Below are 25102 nucleotides of genomic sequence, written 5' to 3'. Positions count from 1 at the left end.
AAAGAGGAAGATTGGCAACAGATGTTAGCCCAGGGCCAATCTTTCTCACCAAAAAAAAAAATTCAAGTCCTCTAGAATAATCCAGATGATAGTACTGAACCCAAAGAGAATATAAAGCCATTTAAAATATAAACTGGAAATATGGCCAACAATACTTGCATTCTGTTGTGGCTCTCCCAGTTGAGATAAGAAGATAACGCAATAATTCCACCTGACCATAGCTGACTAGAGTGAACTATATCCCATCATTTCTGTGAAGAAATAGGTATTGTGAAGTAGAGCCACTACGACACGAAGATGTTCCATGAGGTACACTCTAGCAGATTAAATACAGCAAAGAGTAAGTAAATAATGTTAGTTAAAAAAAGGAAGTCACCTTCTGGTTCCAATTCTTCAGTTATTTCTGTTTCATCTTCAGAAGAAGTCAAACTTCTTTCTGCAAGCTGACCCTCAGATAGGAAGGACACGTCATCATCTCTTCCTTGTTGCATTTTCTCACTATTCCCTTTCACCTTATCTACTCTGCTTTCTTGAGGAACCTGAAGAAATGAAAGCACACTGATATATTTATTATCGCTTAGATCACATCTACAGCATTCTTGCTGAAGCACCTGAATAATAAAGCATGTAAACTTGAGACTTAAATATACATACATGCAATATATAGACACGGTTCATTAGAAAATAATCACAAACTGTACAAGTGAAAATATGCATAAAAATGGAAATATGACTCTAAACTAAGAATGAAAAAAGCATTAATATCAAAATGAATTTTACATTAATACTTTAATTCACATATGTATTTACTACCTGCGAATATCAGCATAATTATAGCTGCTACACTTGTCCTATTTTTGACCTTTCTATTCCAGGGAAGTCATATACAAAAATAGGATCAATGCTATGATTTCCTGATCCATGTCAATACAAAGAGAAAGTCTTTAAGAAACAAATTATACCTTGAAAAATAATTTTAATATAAATACCTCGGGAATACGTGAAACAGCTGGCATATTAATTTCTATTTCTGGTGTATGTTCCACTTCTGGTGAAATTTCCTTCATATCTTCAGGAGGAGCAGAGGTCTCCTTATATTAATGTATAAACATGCATGTATGTTATTTTGTATTTATTGCTAAATCTCAAATCATCCTAAGCTTTTTTTTTTTTTTTGTGAGGAAGATTAGCCTGAGCTAACATCCAACGCCAATACTCCTCTTTTTTGCTGAGGAAGCTTGGCACTGGGCTAACATCCGTGTCCATCTTCCTCTCCTTTATATGGGACACCGCCACAGCATGGCTTGACAAGCAGTGTGTCAGTGGGCATCTGGGATTCGAACCTGCAAACCCCGGGCCGCTGAAGTGGAGCGTGCGCACTTAACTGCTGCGCCACCGGGCTGGCCCCTGCCAAATCATCCTAAGCGTTTTTAATATATGTATATGCACTAATAAAAATTAAGAACAAATCTAGTAGCTACCCATATGACACTGAATTTAGTTAGTGCATTTCAGTAAAATGGTTGATATTCTTCACGGTATATATATGCAATTTAAGAACTGCAAGTGTAGTTCATTGAAGCACTGTCTATAGTCGCAAAAAAGTGAAAACAATGCAAATGTCCAACAATAGGGCATTAGTTAAATAAAATACAGTACATCCAAATACCTGAGTTCTATGTAACCATGAAAAATAATAATGTAGATCTGTACTTACTGACACTGAAGAGAGTACATGATATAATGATCAGTAAAAAAGCTAGTTATAGAAGAATGTATATAGTTGTATACTGTTTTTTTAAAAAACAAACATGCAAATAAACAAATGTGTGTACATTTCCATGGGAAAAAGTATGAAATGAAATTCACCACAATTCTCTCTGATACATAGATTTGGGGAAATTCAATTTTACTTTACTGTTTTTAATTTTTGCTTATATGTACTTCTAATATTTCTATGATGATTATACATTACTCATGTAATTTAAAAAATTACAGGGGGATCCCGTGGCTTAGCGGTTAAGTGCGCGCGCTCTGCTGCTGGCGGACCAGGTTCGGATCCTGGGCTCGCACTGACGCACCACTTCTCTGGCCATGCTGAGGCCGCGTCCCACATACAGCAACTAGAAGGATGTGCAGCTATGACATACAACTATCTACTGGGGCTTTGGGGGAAAAAATAAATAAATAAATAAAAAAATTATTAAAAAAAATTACAGGGGGCTGGCGTGGTGGCTTAGTGGTTAAGTTCGGCGCACTCTGCTTCAGCAGCCCAGGTTCAGTTCCTGGGTGCAGACCTACACCATTCATTGGTGGCCATGTTGTGGTGGCGACCCACACACAAAATAGAGGAAGACTGGCAACAGATGTTAGCTCAGGGTGAATTTCCTCAGGAAAAAAAAAAAAGTGTATATGCTAGAATAGGTATGTACTTCCTATGATCAATATTATCTTTTTATTGTATCAAATGTCAATTTATAGTCAATAATTTTTTCAGGGTTCATAAACTAATGTTTATTTTTAAAATACAGTTTTATCATTTTTGCTATTTTAAAAGTAAACATGCCCAATATAGAAAATGTGAAAGATAAACAAGAAAACATAGAAGAAATTAATAAAAATCCATATTCCCATTACTCAATGATAATATCTGTTAATAATTAGATTTCCATTTCTTTATATAATTGCTTTTTACTGCAAATAAAAACCTTTTTTGGTTACACAGTGGTAATTATAAGTACAATATATCCTGTTACCTTAAAAAAACTTAACTTTGTAACATAAAATTTTCTTCTGATATGAAACTTTCGGTAAACATAATTTTTTTTTTTTTTGTGAGGAGATCAGCCCTGTGCTAATATTTGCCAATTGTCCTTTTTTTTTTTTTTTTTTGCTGAGGAAGACTGGCCCTGGGCTGACATCCGTGCCCATCTTCCTCCACTTTATGTGGGACGCTGCCACAGCATGGCTTGACAAGCAGTGTGTTGGTGTGCGCCTGGGATCCGAACCGGCGAACCCCAGGTCACCACAGCGGAGCACACGCACTTAACCGCTTGCGCCACCATGCTGGTCCCATGGTAAACATAATTTTTAATGACAACATAATATTACAATGAGTGGATGTATCATGATTTAATGAAGCATTGCACTAGTGTTGGACATTTAACTAGTTCATGATTTATAGCTATTATGACTAACATTGCAACAAACATCTCGACTAACATTGCAACAAACATCTCTATGTATATGTCTTTTTTATGTTAATGATCCTTTACGTAGGAATCAGGCTACCTGTATTTGAATCCCAGATCTAATACTTTGACCTTGAGCTAGTTACTTAACCTCTGTAAACATTATTTTCTCTATCTTTTTTTTCGTGAGTAAGATTGGCCCTGAGCTAACATTTGTGTCAATCTTCCTCTATTTTTGTATATGGGACGCCACCACAGCATGGCTTGATGAGCAGTGCATAAGTCCATGCCCAGGATCTGAACCTGCAAACCCTGGGCCACGGAAGTGGAGCGTGCAAACTTAACTGCTACGCCACCGGGCCAGCCCTACTTCCTCTATCTTTAAATGGAATAGTTCTAATATGAACTACATAAGGTTGTTGTGAAGATTAAACGAGTTCAATGGATATAAAGCATTTAGGTTCAGTTCCTGGCAGATAATAAGCACTCAATAAATGCTAGCTATAAAACACCGCCTGAATATTATTGAATATATTTATTTAGCATATATATATGAAATGTTCTGTATATGCCAGATATTATTTTAAGCCCTGGGGCGAAAGAATATTTTGATCTGTGGTAGTTACACAAGTCTGTACATATGTAAAAATTCATTGAGCTGTGTGCATAAGATCTGTTTCCTTTACTATACAGACATTAACCTCAATTACAAAGTAAATATTTTTTTAAAATGTCCATGAGAGATGACGGTGACTTGAGTGGTAACAGTGGAGATGATGCGAATTTACGATATATTTTGAAAGTACAGCTGATGGGTTTTGCGGATGAACCAAATGTGGGATGTGAGAAACAGAGGAGTCAAGGGGATGCCTCCAAGATTTTGTGGCTGCACAACTGGGTAAATGATTATGTCATTTACCGAGAATGGGAAACAACGAAGAGAGAAAAATATCGGAAGAGGGTTGTTGAAATCAGGTTTGTTTTCTGATATGTTAAGTTTAGATTCCTATTAGACACCCAGACTGCACATGAAATAAGCAGTAAGAAAATAAAAGATGGAATTTGGCAGTGAGATCAATGCTGAAGATTATAAATATGGGAGTGTCAGCATATTGACGCTTTTTACAACTATGGGATTGGATAAGATCTCTTAATGTAGATACAGACTGAGAGGAGGTCTAGGTCTGAGGTTTGCTGAGGCACTTCAACATTTAGAGATGTGGTCCAGGAGACTGAGAAGAATAACTGGTCAAGTTAGAGGAAACCATGAAGGTATGGTATCCAGGAGGCCAAGAGAAAAGGCAGCAAGTGCCCCACTGTGTCACAACTTCCTGGGAGATAAAGATGGGGACTGAGAACTGACTATCAGATGGGGCAAAGGGCAAGTCACTGTGCGTTCTGCAAGAGTTAAGAACATTTAACCCTTTTACACAGCGCCAAATTACAAAGCTAACATTTTAAAGGAGAAGGAAGTATTTTATTGATCTGCTTCCATTTAAATGAGGTAGGGTATACTATACCTATATCTTTATTTCAAATATTTGTTATGGGGAGAAAAATCAATATTTTGAGAGTTTACTACTTACAGAATGCTGATGTGGTGTGATATCCACAAAAGACACCTTCTTATCTACAGGTGTCAAACGCTGTCTTGGTTTAGGTGTTGGTGCCTAAGATAAACCAATATGTCAAACTAAATATAATGAACATACATTTAAGCTAAAGCTTCATCTATTTTTTCTTTTTTTGGCTGTTTCTTAAATTTTATAGGAAATTCAAAGTCATTGTTACTCACTTCAATTAATGTGCTAACAGAGGACGCTGGAGGGAGTCTTTGAACAACTTCTGACTCTTCTTTGTGTATAAAATTTCCTAAGTCATCAGTTGTTATGGATCCACTTGGGGGAAGGTAAGCAAATTTCCATTTCAAAATAACATGGATGGTTCCTGCAGGATGCTTTTTATGATCTGTTAACTCAAATATTCCTGTTAAATTACAAAAATAATTGTAATTAATGCTAGAGTGAAGTTTATTACCATAAAAATTAAAGAAGAGCAAAGAGAACTATCCACAACCTGAAAAATAATTTTTGCTTTTACAACTCAAGTGACTTAGAGAATAAAATAAAGACAAAAGGATCTATGATAGGTTCATCTCTCAAGCAGACTGCTTTCAGAAGTTAAAGCATCAAAGATAATACTGATTCAAAGATGAGAAAATTAACTTATAAATATTTTAATTCACTGAAATTAAATTCAGAGACTATTCAGAATTCTTAGCCTTCCTCTAAGACATTATCTGGGTTATAGCTCAAATATCAACCTTCATTTTGATTTGATTATTCTTTCAAAAGAGGCTTGTCTATATGGAAAAATATATTAAAACTTCAAAATTTCAAGTAATTTATATATCTAAAGGAGTCTTTACATTACTATATAATTCTATTACAATTTTAAATACATTTTGCCAAAATTCGTTAAATTACTCCAAATTAATAGTAGAATAGCAAAAAAGTCCACAAAATAAACAAACCACCCAAAACATACTGCAACAACAAAAAGTATTATCTAGCTGCATCTGTAATATTGAGTCACAAATTTTAATCGTGACACTAGATTTTTCAGTATGAAAAATCCCTGACTTGAAGAAAATAAACTTATGTTTCAAGCATAACTTTTGTTTAGGGGTAGCCTTTACTTGGTCCTCAAGTGTTTGACACTTCTTTTAATGGCTGGCTGGGGGGAAAAAAACAAAACAAGTCTAGACTTTAGATAGAAAAAAAGGATATAGGTGGAATACAGGGAGGTGATAAACTTCTATTATAGGCTCAGGTGGGACTTCCAGAATGGCTGAGTGAAGAGCTCAGTAAACCCTTTCCACAAAAAGCAATGATAAAACTGTAAAAAATGATCAAAAATAACCATTTAAGGACTCTGGAAATTGATCAAAGGTGTACAACAAACTGAGAAGCATTATTCAAGAAAGTCTACTGAACCTCACTAAGAACAGCAGGAGGCATGACAGACCCTAGTAAGCTACTCACCCCTGGCTGATCGTGAGAACAGTAGACTGCCTAAACTTTGAATGCACTACCCAAGCTATTCACTGACCCACAGGCAAAGGGTAGAAGCCTACCAGCTCAAGGCTTTTAAACACGACCTTTGACCCATCATTGGCTGACCACTAAACTCAGGCTTAAAATTAAAACAAGAATAAAACAAACAAAAAATTAGCAGAGACATCAGTGGCTACAATGAGGGAAAAAGACTACAGAATTAGTCCAGGCAAGTCACCAAACAAACAGAAATAGCAACAGTAACCACCCCATGGAGTGGGGGAGGTTTGGAATTCAGAGTTGCTACAATATAGTATCCTAAAGGTCCTAAACGTCCAGTTTTAAATAAACAAACAAAAAAGCCATGTAAGACATGCAAAGAAACAGGAGACTGTGCCGCATATACAGGAAAAAAGCCATCAACAGATAAGTTCTGAGGGTGTACAGATGTTAGACTTAGCACACAAAGACATCAGAGCAGCTATTATAAATATATACAAAGAACAAAAATAAACCATATTTAAAGAATTAAAGTGTGATGACAATGACATAAAACAGGGCCGGCCCTGTGGCTTGGTGGTTAAGTGCGTGCGCTGCAATGCTGATGGCCCGGGTTCGGATCCCGGGTGCGCATCGAGGCACCACTTCTCCATCCATCCTGAGGCCGAGTCCCACATACAGCAACTAGAAGGATGTGCAGCTATGACATACAACTATCTACTGGGGCTTTGGGGGGAAAAAATAAAATAAATAAAATCTTTAAAAAAAAAAAAAAAAAAAAAACAGAGACATAAAACAGAGAATATAATAAAAAGAGAGAAATTATAAAAAGAAAACTAAATAGAAATTCTGGAGTTGAAAAGTACAATTACTAAAATGAAAAAATTCAATAGAGGAGCTCAACAGGAGATTTCAGCTGGCAGAAGAAAGAATCAATGAACTTGAAGACTGATCAATAGAGATTATCCAATCTGAAGAGTAAAAATGAAAAAAAATGAACAGAGCCTCAGAGACCTATGGAATACCATTAAACATATGAACATATGTGTAAAGGGAGTCTAAGAGGGGGAAGAAAGAAAGGGCAGAAAAAATAATTGAAGAAATAATGGCGGAAAATTTCCCAAATTTGGTACATTACAGTATTCTACACATAAAGAAGCTCAATAAATTCCACGTAGGATAAGCACAAAGGGATCCACACCTAGACACATCATAGCAGTTGAAAGCCAAAAAAAAAAAAAAAAAAGAAAATCTTGTAAACAGCATCAAGTATAAGGGAACCATAATAAGATGAACAGCTGACTTCTCAGAAACAATGGATGCCAGAAATCAGTTGTGTGATGCACTCAAAGTGCTTAAAGAAAAAAATAAGTGACAACAAAGAATATTATATCTAGCAAGGTTATCCTTCAGAAAATAAAAGCTAAATAAAGATATTCCCAGATAACAACGATTAAGTGAATTCATTGCCAGCAGATCCGACTTATGAGACATATTAAAGGAAGTTCTTCAGGCTGAAAAGGAAGTGACACTAGATGATAACTCATCAAGACAAAGGAATAGAGACCAATAAAGGTAATTACATAGGTAATTATAAAAGACAGTATAAATATGTTTTTCCTCATTTCTTCTCTTAACCAATTTAAAAGACAATTGTATAAAACAATAATTGTAAAATTATATTGTTGGACTTAGATAAAGATAAAAAAATATGACAATAATAGCACAAAGGAGGGGGAGGAAAAGGAGTAATTTGGAGTTAAGGAAATGACATCAGACGGTAACACAAATCCATATGAAGAAATACAGAATTCCAGAAATTGCAAACACATAAGTTAATATAATAGTCTCCTATAATTATATATATTCTCCCTTCTTTTAACTTCTTTAAAGAATATAAGGTTATATAAATCAATAATTGTAACATTGTATTGTTGGGTTTATAACATATATAGGCATATATATATGACACTAATAGCAGAAAGGAGGGGGGAGGGAATGGAATCATATTGAAGCAGATTTTCTAAATTTCAGTGGAGCTGTTAGCATTAATTTTAAGTAGACTGTGATAAGCTAAAATGCATGTTGTAATCCCTGGGACAACTATCAAGAAAATAACTAAAAAAATATAATATAGGTCCAAAGTTTAAGATTATCTGAGAAGGTTAAGATTAGTTAAACAGATCATATCCATAACAATGAGGTATAATTTAGGTTTTTTTTTTTTTTTTTTACAATTTCACAGATTCAAGAAATAGGCTTACCTGAAATACACCTGTCATGTGCCAATGAAAGCAGAGGCACACTGACTTTTCCTATGTAAATATTCTCCTGGGTATCATTATCATCAAACACATAAAAACTCAGAGACTCTGATTTAAGGTATCGATCCAAATCCATAGTCATTGGCACTGGGAAACACATATGATCATCAAACTGTGGATCATTGCTACTGGGAATGATGGCTGTATCATGGTCTGCAAAATCAAAAAACTTGTACACAACATACGGGTGTGGCTGCAGGTGGCTTGCTCGGGACTGCAGGTGGTTGCAACATCTTATTGTAACATGAAGTTCATTTAAGTTGCCATCTGTGGAATCAGCAGAACTGAGCTGAGCAGTTTTGGGTGCTTGCTGACTCAACTGGAAAAATTACATATTTATATTATAGTAATAAAACAATGAAAAGATAAATAGTAGCTGCCAACCCCCAAACAAAATAGTTTTGTAAACGGACAAAAAGCTGCACATTTTCACTTCATAGTGAATTTCTCAGTAAAAGACTTTTGGTTCTTATTCAAAACCACTATTCCCTAGAACATGTGTGAACAGAGGCTATTAGCAGCAGACACAGAAGACTAAGCATTGCTGTTAAAACCAAACAGACCAAGAAAAAAGTTAATCTGATGTTCCTTAATTCTCTTTAATAATTAATGAGTAAAGTGTGCAGATAGGTCCAAAGACAAATGTCATCTAGTTCACAATTTTATTAAGAGCTAATCCTTCACCATGCCAGCTATTCTGAGCATATCTCACTCTTTCTTTTCTTTGTCAGGAAGATTAGCCCTGAGATAACATCCGTTGCCAATCCTCCTCTTTTTGCTGAGGAAGATTGGCCCTGGGCTAACATCCATCTGCATCTTCCTCTCTTTTATATGGGACGCCACCACAGCATGGCTTGACAAGCAGTGCGTCAGTGCACGCCCAGGATCCGAACCCACAAACCCCAGACCGCAGAAGCAGAGCGCGTACACTTAACCACTGCGCCACAGGGCCAGCCCCGAGCATATCCCATTCTTTAGTGAGAATCCAGTGAATTTGATGGGGCCTACCCATAGAGATAATTTTGTTATATTTGGTTTGGCCCTCATCCTCAGCCAATGGGGTTTGGGGAAGCAGATACCTGAAGCCAAGATTAGTCAGTATATCAAAATCTAACAGCTATAAGAGAACAGAGTCAGAGATAAACCCTGGTGGGGATAAAAAGCTAGGATTGAGAGAACATTTCAGAAGAGAGATGAGCAAAAGGAGTTATTAGGCAGAGCTAGAAGCTATTCCATGGACCCCTTTAGAGCTATCTACTCAGGCAGCCAGTGCACAAGTATTTTAGCAAACAACTGCACTGACTGTTAAGCCTACCATAGCTGATGTGATCTGGGACCAAGAAATGTTAGTGTTTCAGTGCCTTGTTTATTTTAGGGTTGGAGATATTCTCTACCTTCCACAAAGGGACCCCTCTTCCACTGCATTTTTGAATTTGGATTGAGCATTTGGAACCTATGACTCTGGAGATTAGACAACGAAAAATAGAAGCATAGTCAGAGACATCCGGTGGTGTGGAGATGGGAAATCTGAGAAGGGAATCACAATGCTGCTTTCCGAGGGCTAGTTTGCATCCAGCTACAGACAGCTGAGTGGAATGATTTACAAAGTACATCCTCCGCTTCTCCCCCAAGTCCACCCATAAAAGCTGCAATTCCAACAGGAAACGACTCATTCAAGCCAGACTCTGGGAGGCTAAAAACATTTAAACTACAAAACTAAATAAATAATCTGGTCTATATCTAATTCCCTTTTCCATAACAGCATTTCCCAAAATGTATTCTGAAAAATACTAGTCCAGAAAGATGATTTCTAGGAAACGGGTGCCATTCTTTCTTAAGTTTGGGAATCAATGTTATATTAGTCACTGTTCTTTAATTGAAAGTTATAGAAACTAATCCCACCTATCAAATACAACCAAAAAGAGACTTTAATATAAGGCTATAGGGTTATTTCATGGAACTGTATATCAGAAATGTGATTGGGCCTTGGGAAGGTAATGAGACTGGAAACTCACCAGAATTTACTCTCCATCTAGTTTCCATTTTCCTCTATATTGCTTGCTTATTATTCTTTCTCTCCAGACTCATTTTCTTTCCTTTGCTGGTTAACATGGTAGAAGATGGCTGCCCCACAGCTCCCAAATTTACATGTTCTAGGCATATAAAAGTCTTGCTTTCTCTTGATCTCAGACAGCAGAATCTGATTGGCTCACCTGGGGTCAGGTGGATATTCCTGAATCACTTGTTATAACTGGGTAGAGAGTGGGAGAGCACAGGATCCCAGAACATAAAGCTGGCCACTGGGGGCCCAGCCCCATGGATTGGGAATGAGGGCAGTTCCAAATGAAAAAATATAATTATGACTTGAGCAGACATTCCGAAATATTTCTACCATACTCTATCCCTCTGTTACTCAACTTAAGTGTATATTTATGCTTCCTCTTGAGATTCACGTTATACGCGGGAAGTCCTAAAGTCAAGGACTCTATTTAACTTTGCTCAATTCAGTGCTTCCTGCATTTATTGGATCACAGAATTCTTTCGGAAATATGGCCACTAAGACTCCATAGTTTTGGAAATGCTGCTCTGAGGAATTGCATTTAAACTTCCAGTTCTCAGCAAGAGAATATTCATTTTGTATTCTACTTCACATTTCAGAAATCTAACATGAGGAAACAGTTGGAAAGAAGGACAATAGCTGATAGTCCAATAATAGCTATTTATTTCCTTAACAGTAGAAATTGTAATGAAAGTCACCTGATGTGTGATAATAGCATTGCAATCCACTTTTCAAAAGTGGCCTGGGTAGCACAAGGAATTTCCTTTGAGGTGATGGAACAATTCTGTATCTTGGTTGTGGTGGTAGTTACATGAATACACACACATGATAAAACTGCACAGAACTCCTCCTCACACAGACACACACAAATGAGTGCATGTAAAAATTCATAAAATCTGAATAAGGTCTGTAGTCTAGTTAATAGCATTGTACCAATGTCAATTTCCTGGGTTTGATATTGTACTATAGTTATGCAAGATGTTACAATTGGGAGAAGCTGGGTAAAGGGTACACAGGACCTCTTCGTACCATTTTTGCTACTTCCTCTAAGTCTATGATTATTTCAAAATAAAAAGTTAAAAAACGCCACTTGATGGCTGCGAAAGAAAATGATCTCAGTTTAAAGCACAACATATACAGAAATATTATAAAATTTCTGTGTCATAAAAGGGTCTTAAAGTTAAACAAGCTTACCCATTGCGTTTGCTCTGGCCCCTTAAAATTTGATGTTATATATCCCAAAGCCTTTGCCCGTTCTCGATAAAGTCGAATAGCTTGATCCATGGGAACTCTTAATCGGAACCAGTATTCCACTGTGCCAAAATTTGGGATGTCTCCTTTAGTTCCTACAAACCAATACATAACTCACTGTTAAAACAGTCCCATAAACCAAAATATATACCAGTAAAAAATACATCAATGGTATTATGCATTAAAACTATACATTTTATACTGAGAAAACAATATATGACTTGCACAAATGATGTGTGATTGGCAAATAACAGAGATGAAGAAAATAAAGTTACTTCTACAAGTCTGAGTTTCACTGTATGTTAAATATTATTAAAGAACAATGTCAAACTATGTTTGAGATATTCCAATTTACACTATTTCAATCATTCCAAAATACAAAGAAAAATCTAAACATTGAATCCAATACCCCACAGATTTTGATGCTATAGTACTTTTTTAACAAGTTGTACTCAGTGTAGTCTGACGGATACAATATGAAACCTCAGAATTATAAATATGATATTTATATCATATAAATATCATTATATTTTAACTTTCACATTATAATTCAACTTGCAAGAAATCTTTGGCACCTTCCCATTTCTCTACTGTGCCACAAGTATAGGGCAAAACGCCACAGCTATGCCAGAGCTATACTGAATGTAATAGACCCTTGCACGAGGTTTGCCCTGCACACTCTCAGTACTCCTTTCAACTCAGGCAGCTCTTCATCTCTCTTCCTCTGTGAAGATTTCCTCCATGGCTCCCAGGGGACTTAACAGCTCTATGCTTCCTTCACAGAAAGGAAGAATACGTCCTCATCAGAGCACTGACTGCTGTGGCAACTCTCCGTTCACCAGTCTAAAATTTCTCCACCACACTGTAAGCTTCTTGAGCCACGGTTTCCCCTGATATATTCCTCACCAGAGGGACTAGTACATAACGGGTACTCAATATTTGTTGAACAGAGGATATTCTATACATAAACTTTCCTCAACAAACCATATTATTAAAATTGTTACCACTATTCTCTACTACATCAATTTCTTTCTCGCTAATGGATCATTCTTATCAACATGTGAACATGATTCAAACCTGTCATCATTAAAAAAACTCCTAAAAGAAGAATATTGACACAATACATATTTGCTTGTATGTGCATAAGATTTCTTTGGAAGAATTTGCAGCTTTTGGTGAGGGGACCCAGGGTAGGTGGGGGACAGGGGTAGAACACAGACATTTTATGGTATAAAATTTTGTGCCTTTTTGATTTTCAAATCATGTAAACCTATCACCTACGCAATCAATCACTCAATCAGTAAAATAAAATCCCTCCCCAGAACCTGTCACCCTCCTTCCTTCTTAGTGGTTTCTTCTTGGTCTCTAGAATACTGTACACTCTTGGTTTGTCTCCTACCTCGCTGGCCACTCCTCAGTTTCCTTTGCTAGCTCTTCCTCTTCTTCCTGAACTCTACATTTTGGAGTTCCCAAAGCTCAGTCCTTGGCCACCTTCTCTTCTTTATGTACATTCACTCTCTACGTGATATTACATAGGCTCAAGGCTTCACATATATTCTGTTTGCCAACTACTCCCACGTTTATATCTCTATCCCCGACCTTCAGCCTAGTGTACCCAACCACTTAACGGGACATCTCTGCATGGCTGTGTAACAGGCAGGTCAATCTTAACGTGTCAAACAGAATTCTTGATTTTCTTCCTCACCTTTCCCATCCCTATGTCAATAAATGGCCTCACCATTCTCCTAGTTTCTCACACTAGAAATCCTTGCCTCCTCTATTTCCCTTATTACCCTACATTCAATTGATAAGCGAGTCTTAAAGGAAGAGTTAATCAGGGGCCGGTCCAGTGGTGTAGTGGTTAAGTTCGTGTGCTCCACTTTGGCGGCTCAGGGTTCGCAGGTTTGGATCCCGAGCATGGACCTACACACCGGTCATCAGGCCATGCTGTGGCAGCATCCCATGTACAAAATGGAGGAAGACTGGCACAGATGTTAGCTCAGGGCAAATCTTCCTCACCAAACCAAAAAAAAAACCAGGAAGACTTGATCAAACATACACTGAATATAACCACTTCTTACCACTACTTTCATTACCATCTTAATCCAAGCCACCATCACCTTTCCATAGATTAATGCAATGGCCTGATAATTGGTCTTATTTCCCTTCTCAGCACCTACAGACTATTCTTCCCACAGCCTCCAGGGTGGTTTCTCTAAAACCTGTGTGTGATTATGTCACTTCCCTCCTCAAAACCCTCCAGTGACTTTCATCACTCAGAGAAACAGAAAATCCATCCTCCCTGCCGTGACCCACAAGGCTCCACAGTACGATGTGGTCCCTGCCCACTGCTTTAGGCTCAGCTCTGCTCCAGCCACTGGCCTGCTTGCTCTCCTCCACACGTCAGGTCTGTTCCTCCCTCAGGCCTTTGTACTTGCTGTTTCCTTTGCCTGAAACATTCTTCCCCTGGATCCTGGCATGGATCTTTAATTAGGGCTTTACAATTGTCATCCCTCAGGGAAATCCTTACCTGAATTAGCAACTTTCCATCTCTCTCTTTAGTCTCTTGCTCTGATCATTTTTTTTCATATCTGAGGAGATATATATCTGTTTTATGGCCTGTTTTCCACTCTAGAAGGTAAGCTACAGGAGGGCAGGGGCTTTGTCTGTCTTCTTTACCACTGACCACTGTATTCCCAGTACCTAGTAACAGTGATAAATTCTTAAAAAAATATTGGATGAAGGTACTACAATTGAAATTTGATCAAACAAGGGTATTGATATGGTAAATAAACATTTGCACTTTTTATAAGCTCTTAAAAAATTAATAGCCATTGTACTAACAACCTCAACGACATTTAGGATAGTCCAATCAACTGTGGGCAGCTAAGAGAATGCTGTCCTCACCCTAAAGACATCTTGACTCTGTAAGAGAAGATACTAATGTGGAGCACTATATTGTTACATAAACCAAATTAGTGATTCAAACATCCAAAGCTTATATGATTGTACTTACCAACCAAACTTGCTGTGCAAAATATGCGGCCACTTTTTTCTAGAATTTCATGGAATCTCAACTGGCATGCTGCAATTGTTTCATAATCTGTGCTGTAAGCTTGGTGGACCTCAAGAGTGATAGCATTCTTCTGAATATATTGTAAGAATAAGTCATTAACATGAACAAGATATTGAGAAGTGAAATTATATTCTGGGTGAAGGCCTCGCACTACGGGAGTTGTCTGTAGTTCAAAATCATAGAAAGCATAGGTACAGAAAGTGACAGGCTCTTGATCTCCAGACGCTTGTAAAACTTCAGAAGAAAAGGTTACTTTGTTGATATGGATTTCAAATAGGTTTTCACCTCGTTCTAAGTGAACGGTCTCATCAAATTCATCAACAGAGTCATCTGGCATGATTTCTGGCTTAAATTTGTAGTGCTTGGTGCCATACGCAATATCCTTTAATTGGGCTGTAAGAGAAGACACACAGTTTAGAGATTTTTAAATATTGACATATGAAGATACAGACTGGCTTTTGAAGTGATAGGCAGTCTGAGTGCTTTTAGTGAAAAGTCTCCATCTTAAATTCTATGACTATACTGTTTTTCTTTAAGTAATATTGTATTACACAGAAATTCATCCTTTGTTTTGACATCACTTATTAACAACAAAATTACAACTTAAGTTGTAATACAGGCTATACCAGGGCAAAGGAAAAAGAAAAAAGAAAAAAGGCCTTTGAATAGCTGAGGTAAATATCTGGATTCCACCTGCTCCTCTGCCTCTGCTCTATTATCTCCTCTCCTATGAAGTCAATTTCCCTTTCCAATTACTCCCTCCCATCAGCTTATTAAAATACACACTTTTCTACTTTTGGGGGTGGTGGCTATGTTTATTATCTCGATTATGGCAATGATTTCACAGGTGTATACATAGGCCAAAACTCACCAAACTGTACACTTTAAATATGTGCAGTTTAAAGTATGTTAACTGTACTTTATAAAGCTGCTTTTTAAAATGACATCTCTCTTTCTAGATACACATTTTCCCCCATGTTACATCCAAATTTCTAGAAACAGCAATATATACTTATAGCTCCAACTCTTCATCTAACAGACACTCTTTAAACTCCCGCAAACGGCATCGGCCTTACTTTTCTTGTGAAACCACCACCAATAACCAATTAATGGGTAGATGGAATGGACTCTTGTCTGCCCCTTGCTTTATTTCTTTGCTTCATGGACAATGATGGCCACCTTCTCTTTTGTGAGCTTCTGTCCTACCTCGGCCTCCGCGTCACCGTCTGCCCTGCTTCTCCTCCTACCTCTCTTCTCACTCTTTAAGGGTTTCTGTTTCTCTGCTAGTTTGCTAGAGTGCTGTTTTTATCCTTTTCTTAGTCTACACATTCTCATGGGTAATCTCATCCCCTTTTATTACTCCTGCTACTATCAATATGCTGAAGACTCTCATATTTCTATTTTTAATTCAGATTTCTTTTCTGAATTCCAGACCTACATATCTAATGGCTTGCTGAGCCCTCTATCTAGAGATCCCCTAGGCGTATCAAACGCAATATACCCAAAATTGAAAGTATCATATTCTCTTCTAGTTATTTCTGTGCTTCGAATCTCACGTGATGGTATTAGCATTCATTCAGTTGCTTAAGCTAGATACTACAGAGTCACCCTAGTTTCCTCTTTTTCTTTTAGTCTCCCCACATCTGTAGGGTCACTACTTTCCTAAGTCTTTATCACATTTGTCCCTGTCATCTCTGTCTCCACTGATGCTACTTTACTTACACTCCCACTGTTTATTACTAGATTATTATAGAACCCAAACTGCTTCCTTCCATCAAATCTTACTCATTCTTCCCAAGACCTATATGATAAGCTACAAAATGCAGTTCTGGGTGTATTATTCTCTATCTTAAAAATTTCTTAGTGGTTTTCCAGGTTAATAAGGCTCAAACTCTTCAGGGTGGCCTATAGGACCTTCATGATTTAGTTCTTTCTAGCCTTATCTCCAGGTTCTCCTCCTTTGCTGACCCTGTGTTCCAATTAGATGGATCCACGTGCAGTTTCTCAAAGGAATGGCGGTGCTTCACATTTACGGCATTTTTACCTGCCTCATCTACTGCCTGGCGTGCCTGTCACTGCTTTTACTTAGTGGTGAATTCTGTCCTTGTTAAAGACTCCAAACCTGCTGCTGTGTGGAGTCTTCCTGAAACTTCAGGTATAAATAGGCATTCTCTCCTCAATGTTTTCTTGGCACCCTTAGCCCTTTCCCGGCTTCATGCTTTTACCGTACAGTGTGACTGTCCCTTTCCCTGTTCACATCTTACGACTTCCTTGAGGGTGGCGCTTGAGCTTTTTCCCCCTCTATTCTCACTGCCCAGCCCTTTGCTCTGGATGCATTGGGAGCTTGACCATGTTTACGGAATAGAGCAATGAATTTAGAGGACAGATAAAATATGTTGGTAAAGACTTAGTAAGACTTGAAAGGAATGAAAATCCCAAACTCTATGACCTCTCTGTTATTCAGGAAAATTCCATTAAGCAAATTTTTATTGAGTACTACTTGAAATAACAGGTACACACTGCTCTTTGGCTTTTGGAAAACCCTGTTCAGTTGGATAAAAATATGTATTGAGCCCTTCTACTTAGGGCAGTGGTTTTCAAAGTGTGGTCTGAGAACCCCTGAGGGTCCCTGAAACAGTTTTGGAGGTCTGTGAGGTCAAAACTATTTTAAAAATAATACCAACATCCTATTTTCCTTTTTCATTCTTATTCTCTCACAAGTGTATAATGGAGTTTCCCAGAATCTATATGATGTGTGATATCAACAGACAGAATGCAGAAGCAGATATAAAAACCCAGCTGTTTTCTATTAAGCCAGACACTAAAAAGATCTGCAAAGATGTTAAATAATTTAAAAAATTTAAAATAACGTCACTCCTATTTTTTTTTTGGTATGGAAAATACAGCTTTTTAAAAATAAAGACTGTAATTTATGTTAACATATAATGGGTTTATTATTTTAATAAAGTATTTAAAAATTTCTTTTAATTTTTAATATGATAAATATCATAAGCATAACCCATATAAATAAAAAGCCTTTGGGATCCTCAATAATTTTTAAGAGTGTAAAATTACTGCTGGCATAGATCACTGAATTAAGCATTGTATGGCAGGGAAAGAGAGCCAAAGTACTTATCATTGTAGAAGTTATAATATCGCAGTCACAGAGAATATGCAAAACTCCAACAGTGAAGAACACTGTTCTTCAAATCCCCATATATATATATTTATTTTTTTGTGTGAGGAAGATTGTCTCTGAGCTAACATCTGTGCCAGTCTTCCCCTACTTTGTATATGGGATGCTGCCACAGCACGGCTTGATGAGTGGTGTGTAGGTCTCCGCCTGGGATCTGAACCTGTGAACCCCGGGCCACCGAAGCAGAGTGTGCAAATTTAACCACTATGCCACCGGGCCAGCCCCCAAACATATTTTTTGAGTATATGATAGGGAAAGTGGTAAGTGCTAAGGTAGTGTTTTTCAAAGTACAGTCTTGCGCCTGCATCTGGATTGCTTGAAGTTATTTCTAAATACACAGAATCATGGGCCCAGGATCTCTAGGGGTGGAGCCCAGGAAGCTACCTTTGAAACAACTTCCCCACAGGATTTTCATTTTTGCTCAAGTCTGAAAACCAGTGCAAGGGCATTTCAAGTAGAGGCATGGCTAGGTGTAATCGGAGCCAGCCTCCAGGCCGGGGCGAGCACTGAGTTGGATTCTGAAGCAGGGGAGGGTCTATCTTGGAGTCAGGGTAGAAAGGAGGTCCAGTGAAGCAGACAAAGGCACAGTGTAGGACTGAACAAGATATCTGACAAAGAGCAACAGGCCTTGTTTGGCTGAGATGCACAGCTTGCCTAGAAGACAAATTAGCAATGAGGTGGTCAATTAAGTCTGTGGTACTTTATGAAGTACTCTGAAATCTTGCCTGCAACACTGAAATCAAAAACCAGTAAAGAATTACTAAAAATTCTTGAGTAAAAAAGAATCAGAGAAAAACAGCCTTTCTGGTAAATTATTATAGTCATGAATTGGAAAAAAAGAGCAACAAGAAATCATGAGTGTAGATTTGGATGACATTTTCAACTGTTATAAAATCCATTCGTCTAGTTACTGGAGACAAATAACTGTGCACATTGTACCTTCTAGTTTCTGGATGCGTGCAGCCCTGAGATCAAGAAGATGAACGTACTGTTCCACTTTGAGTTCATAATCTTGCTGCAAATTTTCCATCTTCTGGGTCACTGCCTCAACTTCCATCTAAAAAATAAGAGATAAGTTTAATACTTATGACTAGTTTCATATTCATTTTTTAAAGCAACTATGACTCAAGCATTTCCTAGGAATACAAGAAGCTGTAAACCATGGGTTCCTGACCTCAAATAGCTTACAGTTTAGGAAATTACGCTTGGCAATGTCCATAAATCAGAAGTAAAATCAACAAAACTCTGGATTCCTTTTTATGGAGGTGATTTTCCTGTTTGCTAAAAGCTAATATAACATGTGGTTGTGGCAGGACCTCAGGGTAACTATAACCCATTTGCAAAATGTGCTAACTAGTAAAGATGAGTTCACTGCCACTATTTGTTCTTTAAAACCAAGGACTTAAAAAAATTTACTTGTTTTCAAACTATTTATTCTAAGTACCTAGTTACAAGGCTAAATTCCAGGCATGTGGTAATACACGATAACAAGTTATAACATGATAATACAAGATACTGCTTAGAAAAAGTAAATCAGCAGTAGAATATTATAGGAAACCTACTCTCCTGATTGAGTGTATTACATTACCTGATAATCTTTATTAATTTTATGTTGCATAATTAGCATGTTTCTTGTCTTTTCAAGTTCTTGCACTGTTTCTGCATGAGTTGCTTGCAGCTCTCTCATGGAACGTTCTAGATCTTTATTAATTTTATTGTCTACTTTCTCTAAAAAGGAAAGCTCTCCATTTTTTTGTGATTTTTGAGCCTAAAACAAAAACATGTTTTATTACTGAAACAAGAATTTCTAAAATGTAATCATGTAAGTTAATACAGCTATAGCAAGAAGCAATCATTAATTGAAAACAGATATATTTCCATTTTCCATCAGGAATAAAGCAGTCCTGATATAGAAAATATATATATATATATTTTTTTTTTTTAGAAAATATATTTGGATAGACATTTGGAACAATCACAGAGAAATAAAAAAACAGTTCACTACTTCACGACATAAAAAAGAATCATGTACATTTATTTCTATTTCTTTATTTGATTAAAATCTACACTGGGATGATCTAAAAGGAAAGAAATGCATTTTCTTGTGTCTTCTTGTAAATAACAGAATATCCTAGAACTGGAAAAGATCTCCTCGTAACATTTATAATTCAATAATTTATTTAAAGATAATAGGGTATACCAAGGTCTCTTAGGACAGAGAATTGTTGATTAGTTTTATAGTGAGGCATTTGTTAGAGTTGGAGAAAGTGCTTTAAATAGAGTTTTTGAGGTCTATTTTAATGTAATTTTGATGTCATTATGAAATATGTATATGCTGTAACTAAATGCTGACCACTTTCCTGAATAATTCATTCTCCAAGTATAAGGGTTACAGATAAGGGTCATCATTATGCTGAAACAGTTACATGTAGACATGAAATTCATAGTGAAGTTCGGAAAGTTACCTTTACAAGCAGGAGAGCTTCACTCAATTCATCAGCATTAATATCACTCTCCTGCAAAAGACAGAGTACGTAAAAGCTCACAATGAGGTATTAATGTAAAGTACAAGAGACATTACCTCTATGCAGATTTTCCTCATGGAATAAAAGCTGCCTGACATCATGAATTAATAGTCTAAGTAATATATTTGTATTCTTTTGCTTTGTAGTATGGTGTTTTCTCTACGCATAAAATATTTACACAAAAACTTGGAGTTCATTTCCTAAACAAGAAAGTAGTTCACCTGGTGGTAAAACTTCATGCGGTTTTTAAGTTCATCAAGTTGTTGCTTTTGTTCCAGGTGCTGTAACCGTAGTTCTCTATTTTCTTGAATGAGTTTCTCGTTTTGGTCTTAAAAATGAAGTCAACACAATTAGAATAGTAAGTGAGAATGAGGTATAAGAACACATTTTAATTAATTTAAGTCCTGATACACACCAAGCTCAATCTACTATTGTTCCGGTCAGAGAGAAAACTGAGCTAGCACCTAGACAAAGGCAGCAGGGGAAGGAGGAACAAGTGAACACCACCATGTGTCTACCATATGATTCACTTGCTTATCAAAAACTTGAGACTTAGGTTCACAGTATTAATATAAGGAAATTGTGGCCTCTGGGACTTCAAAGGAATATTCTATCTAAAATATCTAAGAAAATATGTTTCTAAATCTATGATTTTTACTTACTTATTAAGGGTCCTGAAAGGCATGCAAGAAAAAATTTTTGTCTTTTAGTTTTTTAATTGACTTCCTTGAATTTTCTTTTCCCAATTTAGCATAAAGTCTTTTTATTAAAACAAGATAACTTCTCTGGTAAGAACTCTGAATCCATAATTTTAATCAATCACACTTTTAACAAATCTGTTAAGATAGGAGAAATGGATTCTCAACCAGTGCACAATAGTATCAATAATAATTCATGTGTGTTCTTTATTCATTGAGTGCATGCTATTAACTAGTAGGACATGGACTCAGAGCTACTGTTAAGGAAGGAGAGAGGTTACCTTTGCCTAGCATTCATTTGCCATGACCCACAAACAGGGGTATAGGGCAAAGCTACAGAAGACAGTAAATCCATAAAGAGACTATTTTTTCACTCCTTGCATTAAATATGCTTTACTAAAAAAAAAAAAAGCATAATAGCTTGCTAACAAATCTATTCTTCAATCGCCTGTTCTTAAGCGTACCCTTCACTAGAGTTCATGGTGGTGGTCAAGTGTTCTCCTCTGTTGGCTCCCTGTGGACTAACTCTAAACCATGGCATCCACGGTGTCTCCACTAATTTCATCCTACTCTCAAAGATTTATATTTATCATAAGTCCTCAATTCAAGTTGTATATTTTTGTTTCCTTTTCTTAAAAAAAAGGAAATCAACGCATTTGCCAAGAATTCTTTACATGAATACATTTGCACACTGACTGCATTTTATACAAAAACATGTTTCTGACTTTTATAATGCTTTGTGTTTCCCAAGCTATAAACACTACATATAAAAAGTGTAAATTATCCAGTTAAGAAGAAATGGACTAAATTTAGATATTTTTAATGTCACATATTTTCTGGCAAACAAAAAAGTAAAAACAAACAAAAAACTGTGACCCTAGCATATGCAGAGACATTTTAATATCAAATAAACACTTTTATCTTATTGATGAAAGGTTAAAAGGTTATTCTAGAGTATAAATTGCTAATATTTAGTGAACTAAATGAGGGAATTTCCAAATGTGAAAAATACTTGGAAATTTTGAAGATAAAGGTCATATACTTGTCTTTAACTAAAAATTAGGATTAATAATACATATAAATTCTTGAGACAAACTTGCCTTTTGGTTAGAGCGTATTTTATATTGATTAAACAACATCTAGACAGAATGATGAGGTAACAAAAAGAAGGTAAATATAGTCAGAAGGACGTAAAACCAAAGGTTCCAAGGATAATATAATCTCCTTCTCTGGCCAGCAAAACTTTTAGGAGTTCTGAGGGTGAGTTCAAGTGTGAAGAACATTATTGCTCTGTCTTCATCCAGATGCAGGGTATTTCCATTATTACATCTATGCTCTAGTTTTTCCATTCCTTCCATTTTTCAGAGCAGGGTCCTAAGAACGATATGCTAGCAGGGATAAATAAACTTATTCAAATGTTTCTTCCTTTACTGATTTTTGTTTCAACAACTATGTCCCCATTATATTGATATTTTTTAAAACTAGGCTGTTATCAGTGGGAAAATAACTTATTAGTGGGAGAAGACATTACTGAATACCAGTAACTTTCTCCCTACTGAGTTTTATGTAGAATTATCCACTACATTTTTCTTTTCTTAACCTGTTTATTGGGGATATAACTCCTGGGTCCATAAAAAGTACAGAGACGCTATAGTTCAAAGAGGAAATAGACTTGCTGAATTGTAACATGAAAAATCAAGGCACCCCTGTACAAGACGAAAAGTAACCTCCTTAGCTGATGGTCTGACAAAAGGCAGGTTAAGCTAAGCAGCATTTTAGTCCAGTGAGACCATTTCACTCTTCTAAGATTGTGTTCTTCAAGCACAGCACTAATAAGCAGAGTGCAGAGAACAATTCAACTAAACAACTTTCAGAGCTCCTTTGTGCTAACATCTTCAGCTGTGATCAATATAACCATCTGTATTATGCTGAATTATGCATTTCAGCTAAAGATAGAAAGGAACTTTCAAAGGCAGGCCCTCAGACACATGCAGTTAATTTAAGCATTAACCAAATGCAAACTGCATCTACATATTCTTCTCCCACATATTCACACAATCTGAAACTAATTTGTACCTTGAATAAAGAGGTGAGTACTCTCTAACAATAATTTGCCAGATAGATGAATGACTACAAGAAGCCAGGGAAACATCTTCTGGCAAAGAACACTCGATACATGAAAAGGCAAATGTGTGAAGAGACTTCAAAGTAAAATTAAACAATTTTAAAATCTCTAATACCAAAAGGAACTTTCTAAATATTAAAAGATTTCCTTAAATAGACAATTTCAATTCTTTTTGTTTAGTATTTCCCAGGAAAAACTGGTTAGAGGCAGTAATATTTTTCTTATAATTTATTGTAACATTTCCACAAAGAAATAAAAACTTAAATCATTAGACCTGTAAATTTCAGGTATGCCAGCAAAAATAACTAAAATAATGGTCACATTAGAAAGAAAGACTCAGTTCTGGCAATTTTTCTTAAGCAAATTATTGGATAAATGTGTAAATATTTGTATAGAAAGATGTTTAGAATACTTAAAAAACTGAATCGATTTAAAAATCCATCAATAGAAGATTGTTAAACAATCTATGGTACATCTTCACACTGGAAAACTATGATACCCATTATAAATGATGATGATGTGGATTTGTATTTATACTCAAGGAACAATTTCATAACACAGTAAATAAAAAAGCATGTTATAAAACCATATGTATACATATAGAAACAACTCTGCAAGTACATCCATAAAAATAGTAATAGTGAGTATCTTGAGGGTTGTGGGACTGATTTATTTTTAGGATTTTTTTTGTCTATTGGTTGTTTTTTTACAGTGTACATGAGGTATTTTTATTAGTCAAAAATACATAATAACCAGTAAAAAAGATGAGGAATAGACTAGTTGCATTAAAATAACTCAGCAATTATTTTAACGATTTAAAAGAACCCTCAGAATGAATTCAACAATAATAAACAAGTTTTTAAAAAAGGCCACCCAGATTCTATCCTCTTAAGAAGAATTTCTTTCCAGACTCCAATTCAGATGTCTAAAGATAAGAGGTTTGGAATTCTTGATATCTAGGGAAATACAGAAAGCACAGACACATGACAAGTTTATTTCATTTCTCTTTCCTTTAGAATGAGCAATTTATATCTTTTTGGAAAAGAGAAAGGGAATATAGAGCACTTCCACTTCAGTGAACAGGAATTTATTGAGCAACTGCTAAACAAAGCACTCTATTAGGTATTCGATACTGCAACTGAACTCAGGAACTAGGACTTCTAAGTAACCCACCCGGTCAGAAATCATGTCACCATTTTATTCTACTCTTCTAGAGTACAACCTTCTAGAGAAAAATTCATAAATCATCACATTTAATTACTTGGTGAATAAATATTCCACATATATTTCATTGAAGTTAAGACTCCATTGATTATACGATGTGTTCCAATTTCAGACTTTTTTTTTTAAATGGATTTTTTTTTTTGAGCAAGATTAGCCCTGAGCTAACATCTATTACCAATCTTCCTCCTTTTTTCTCCCCAAAGCCCCAGCAGATAGTTGTATGTCATAGTTGTACATCCTTCTAGTTGCTCTATGTGGGACGCCGCCTCAGCACGGCTCGATGAGCAGCGGTACATAGGTCTGCGCCCAGCATCCAAACTGGTGAACCCTGGGCCACCGAAGCAGAGTGCGTCAACTTAACTGCTACGACACCGGGT

At 36.4% G+C, this 25102-nt stretch overlaps 1 protein-coding gene across 1 annotated transcript in view; it reads right to left on the bottom strand.

Annotated features, from left to right (window-relative positions):
• Positions 1–25102, bottom strand: part of RPGRIP1L (RPGRIP1 like) — a 97221-nt gene that overhangs the window by 35871 nt on the left and 36248 nt on the right. Inside the window, 11 exon segments of the mRNA XM_014788397.2 lie at positions 377–539; positions 990–1091; positions 4778–4861; positions 4987–5177; positions 8512–8890; positions 11825–11976; positions 14898–15350; positions 19093–19210; positions 19742–19921; positions 20619–20669; positions 20900–21006. Coding sequence (XP_014643883.2) covers positions 377–539; positions 990–1091; positions 4778–4861; positions 4987–5177; positions 8512–8890; positions 11825–11976; positions 14898–15350; positions 19093–19210; positions 19742–19921; positions 20619–20669; positions 20900–21006 — 1980 coding nt within the window.

The sequence above is a fragment of the Ceratotherium simum genome, chromosome 30 (genome assembly GCF_057802395.1).
Source record: "Ceratotherium simum simum isolate JZ-2026a chromosome 30, ASM5780239v1, whole genome shotgun sequence".
Lineage (NCBI taxonomy): Eukaryota > Metazoa > Chordata > Mammalia > Perissodactyla > Rhinocerotidae > Ceratotherium > Ceratotherium simum.
This window is presented reverse-complemented; position numbering and strand designations above follow the sequence as displayed.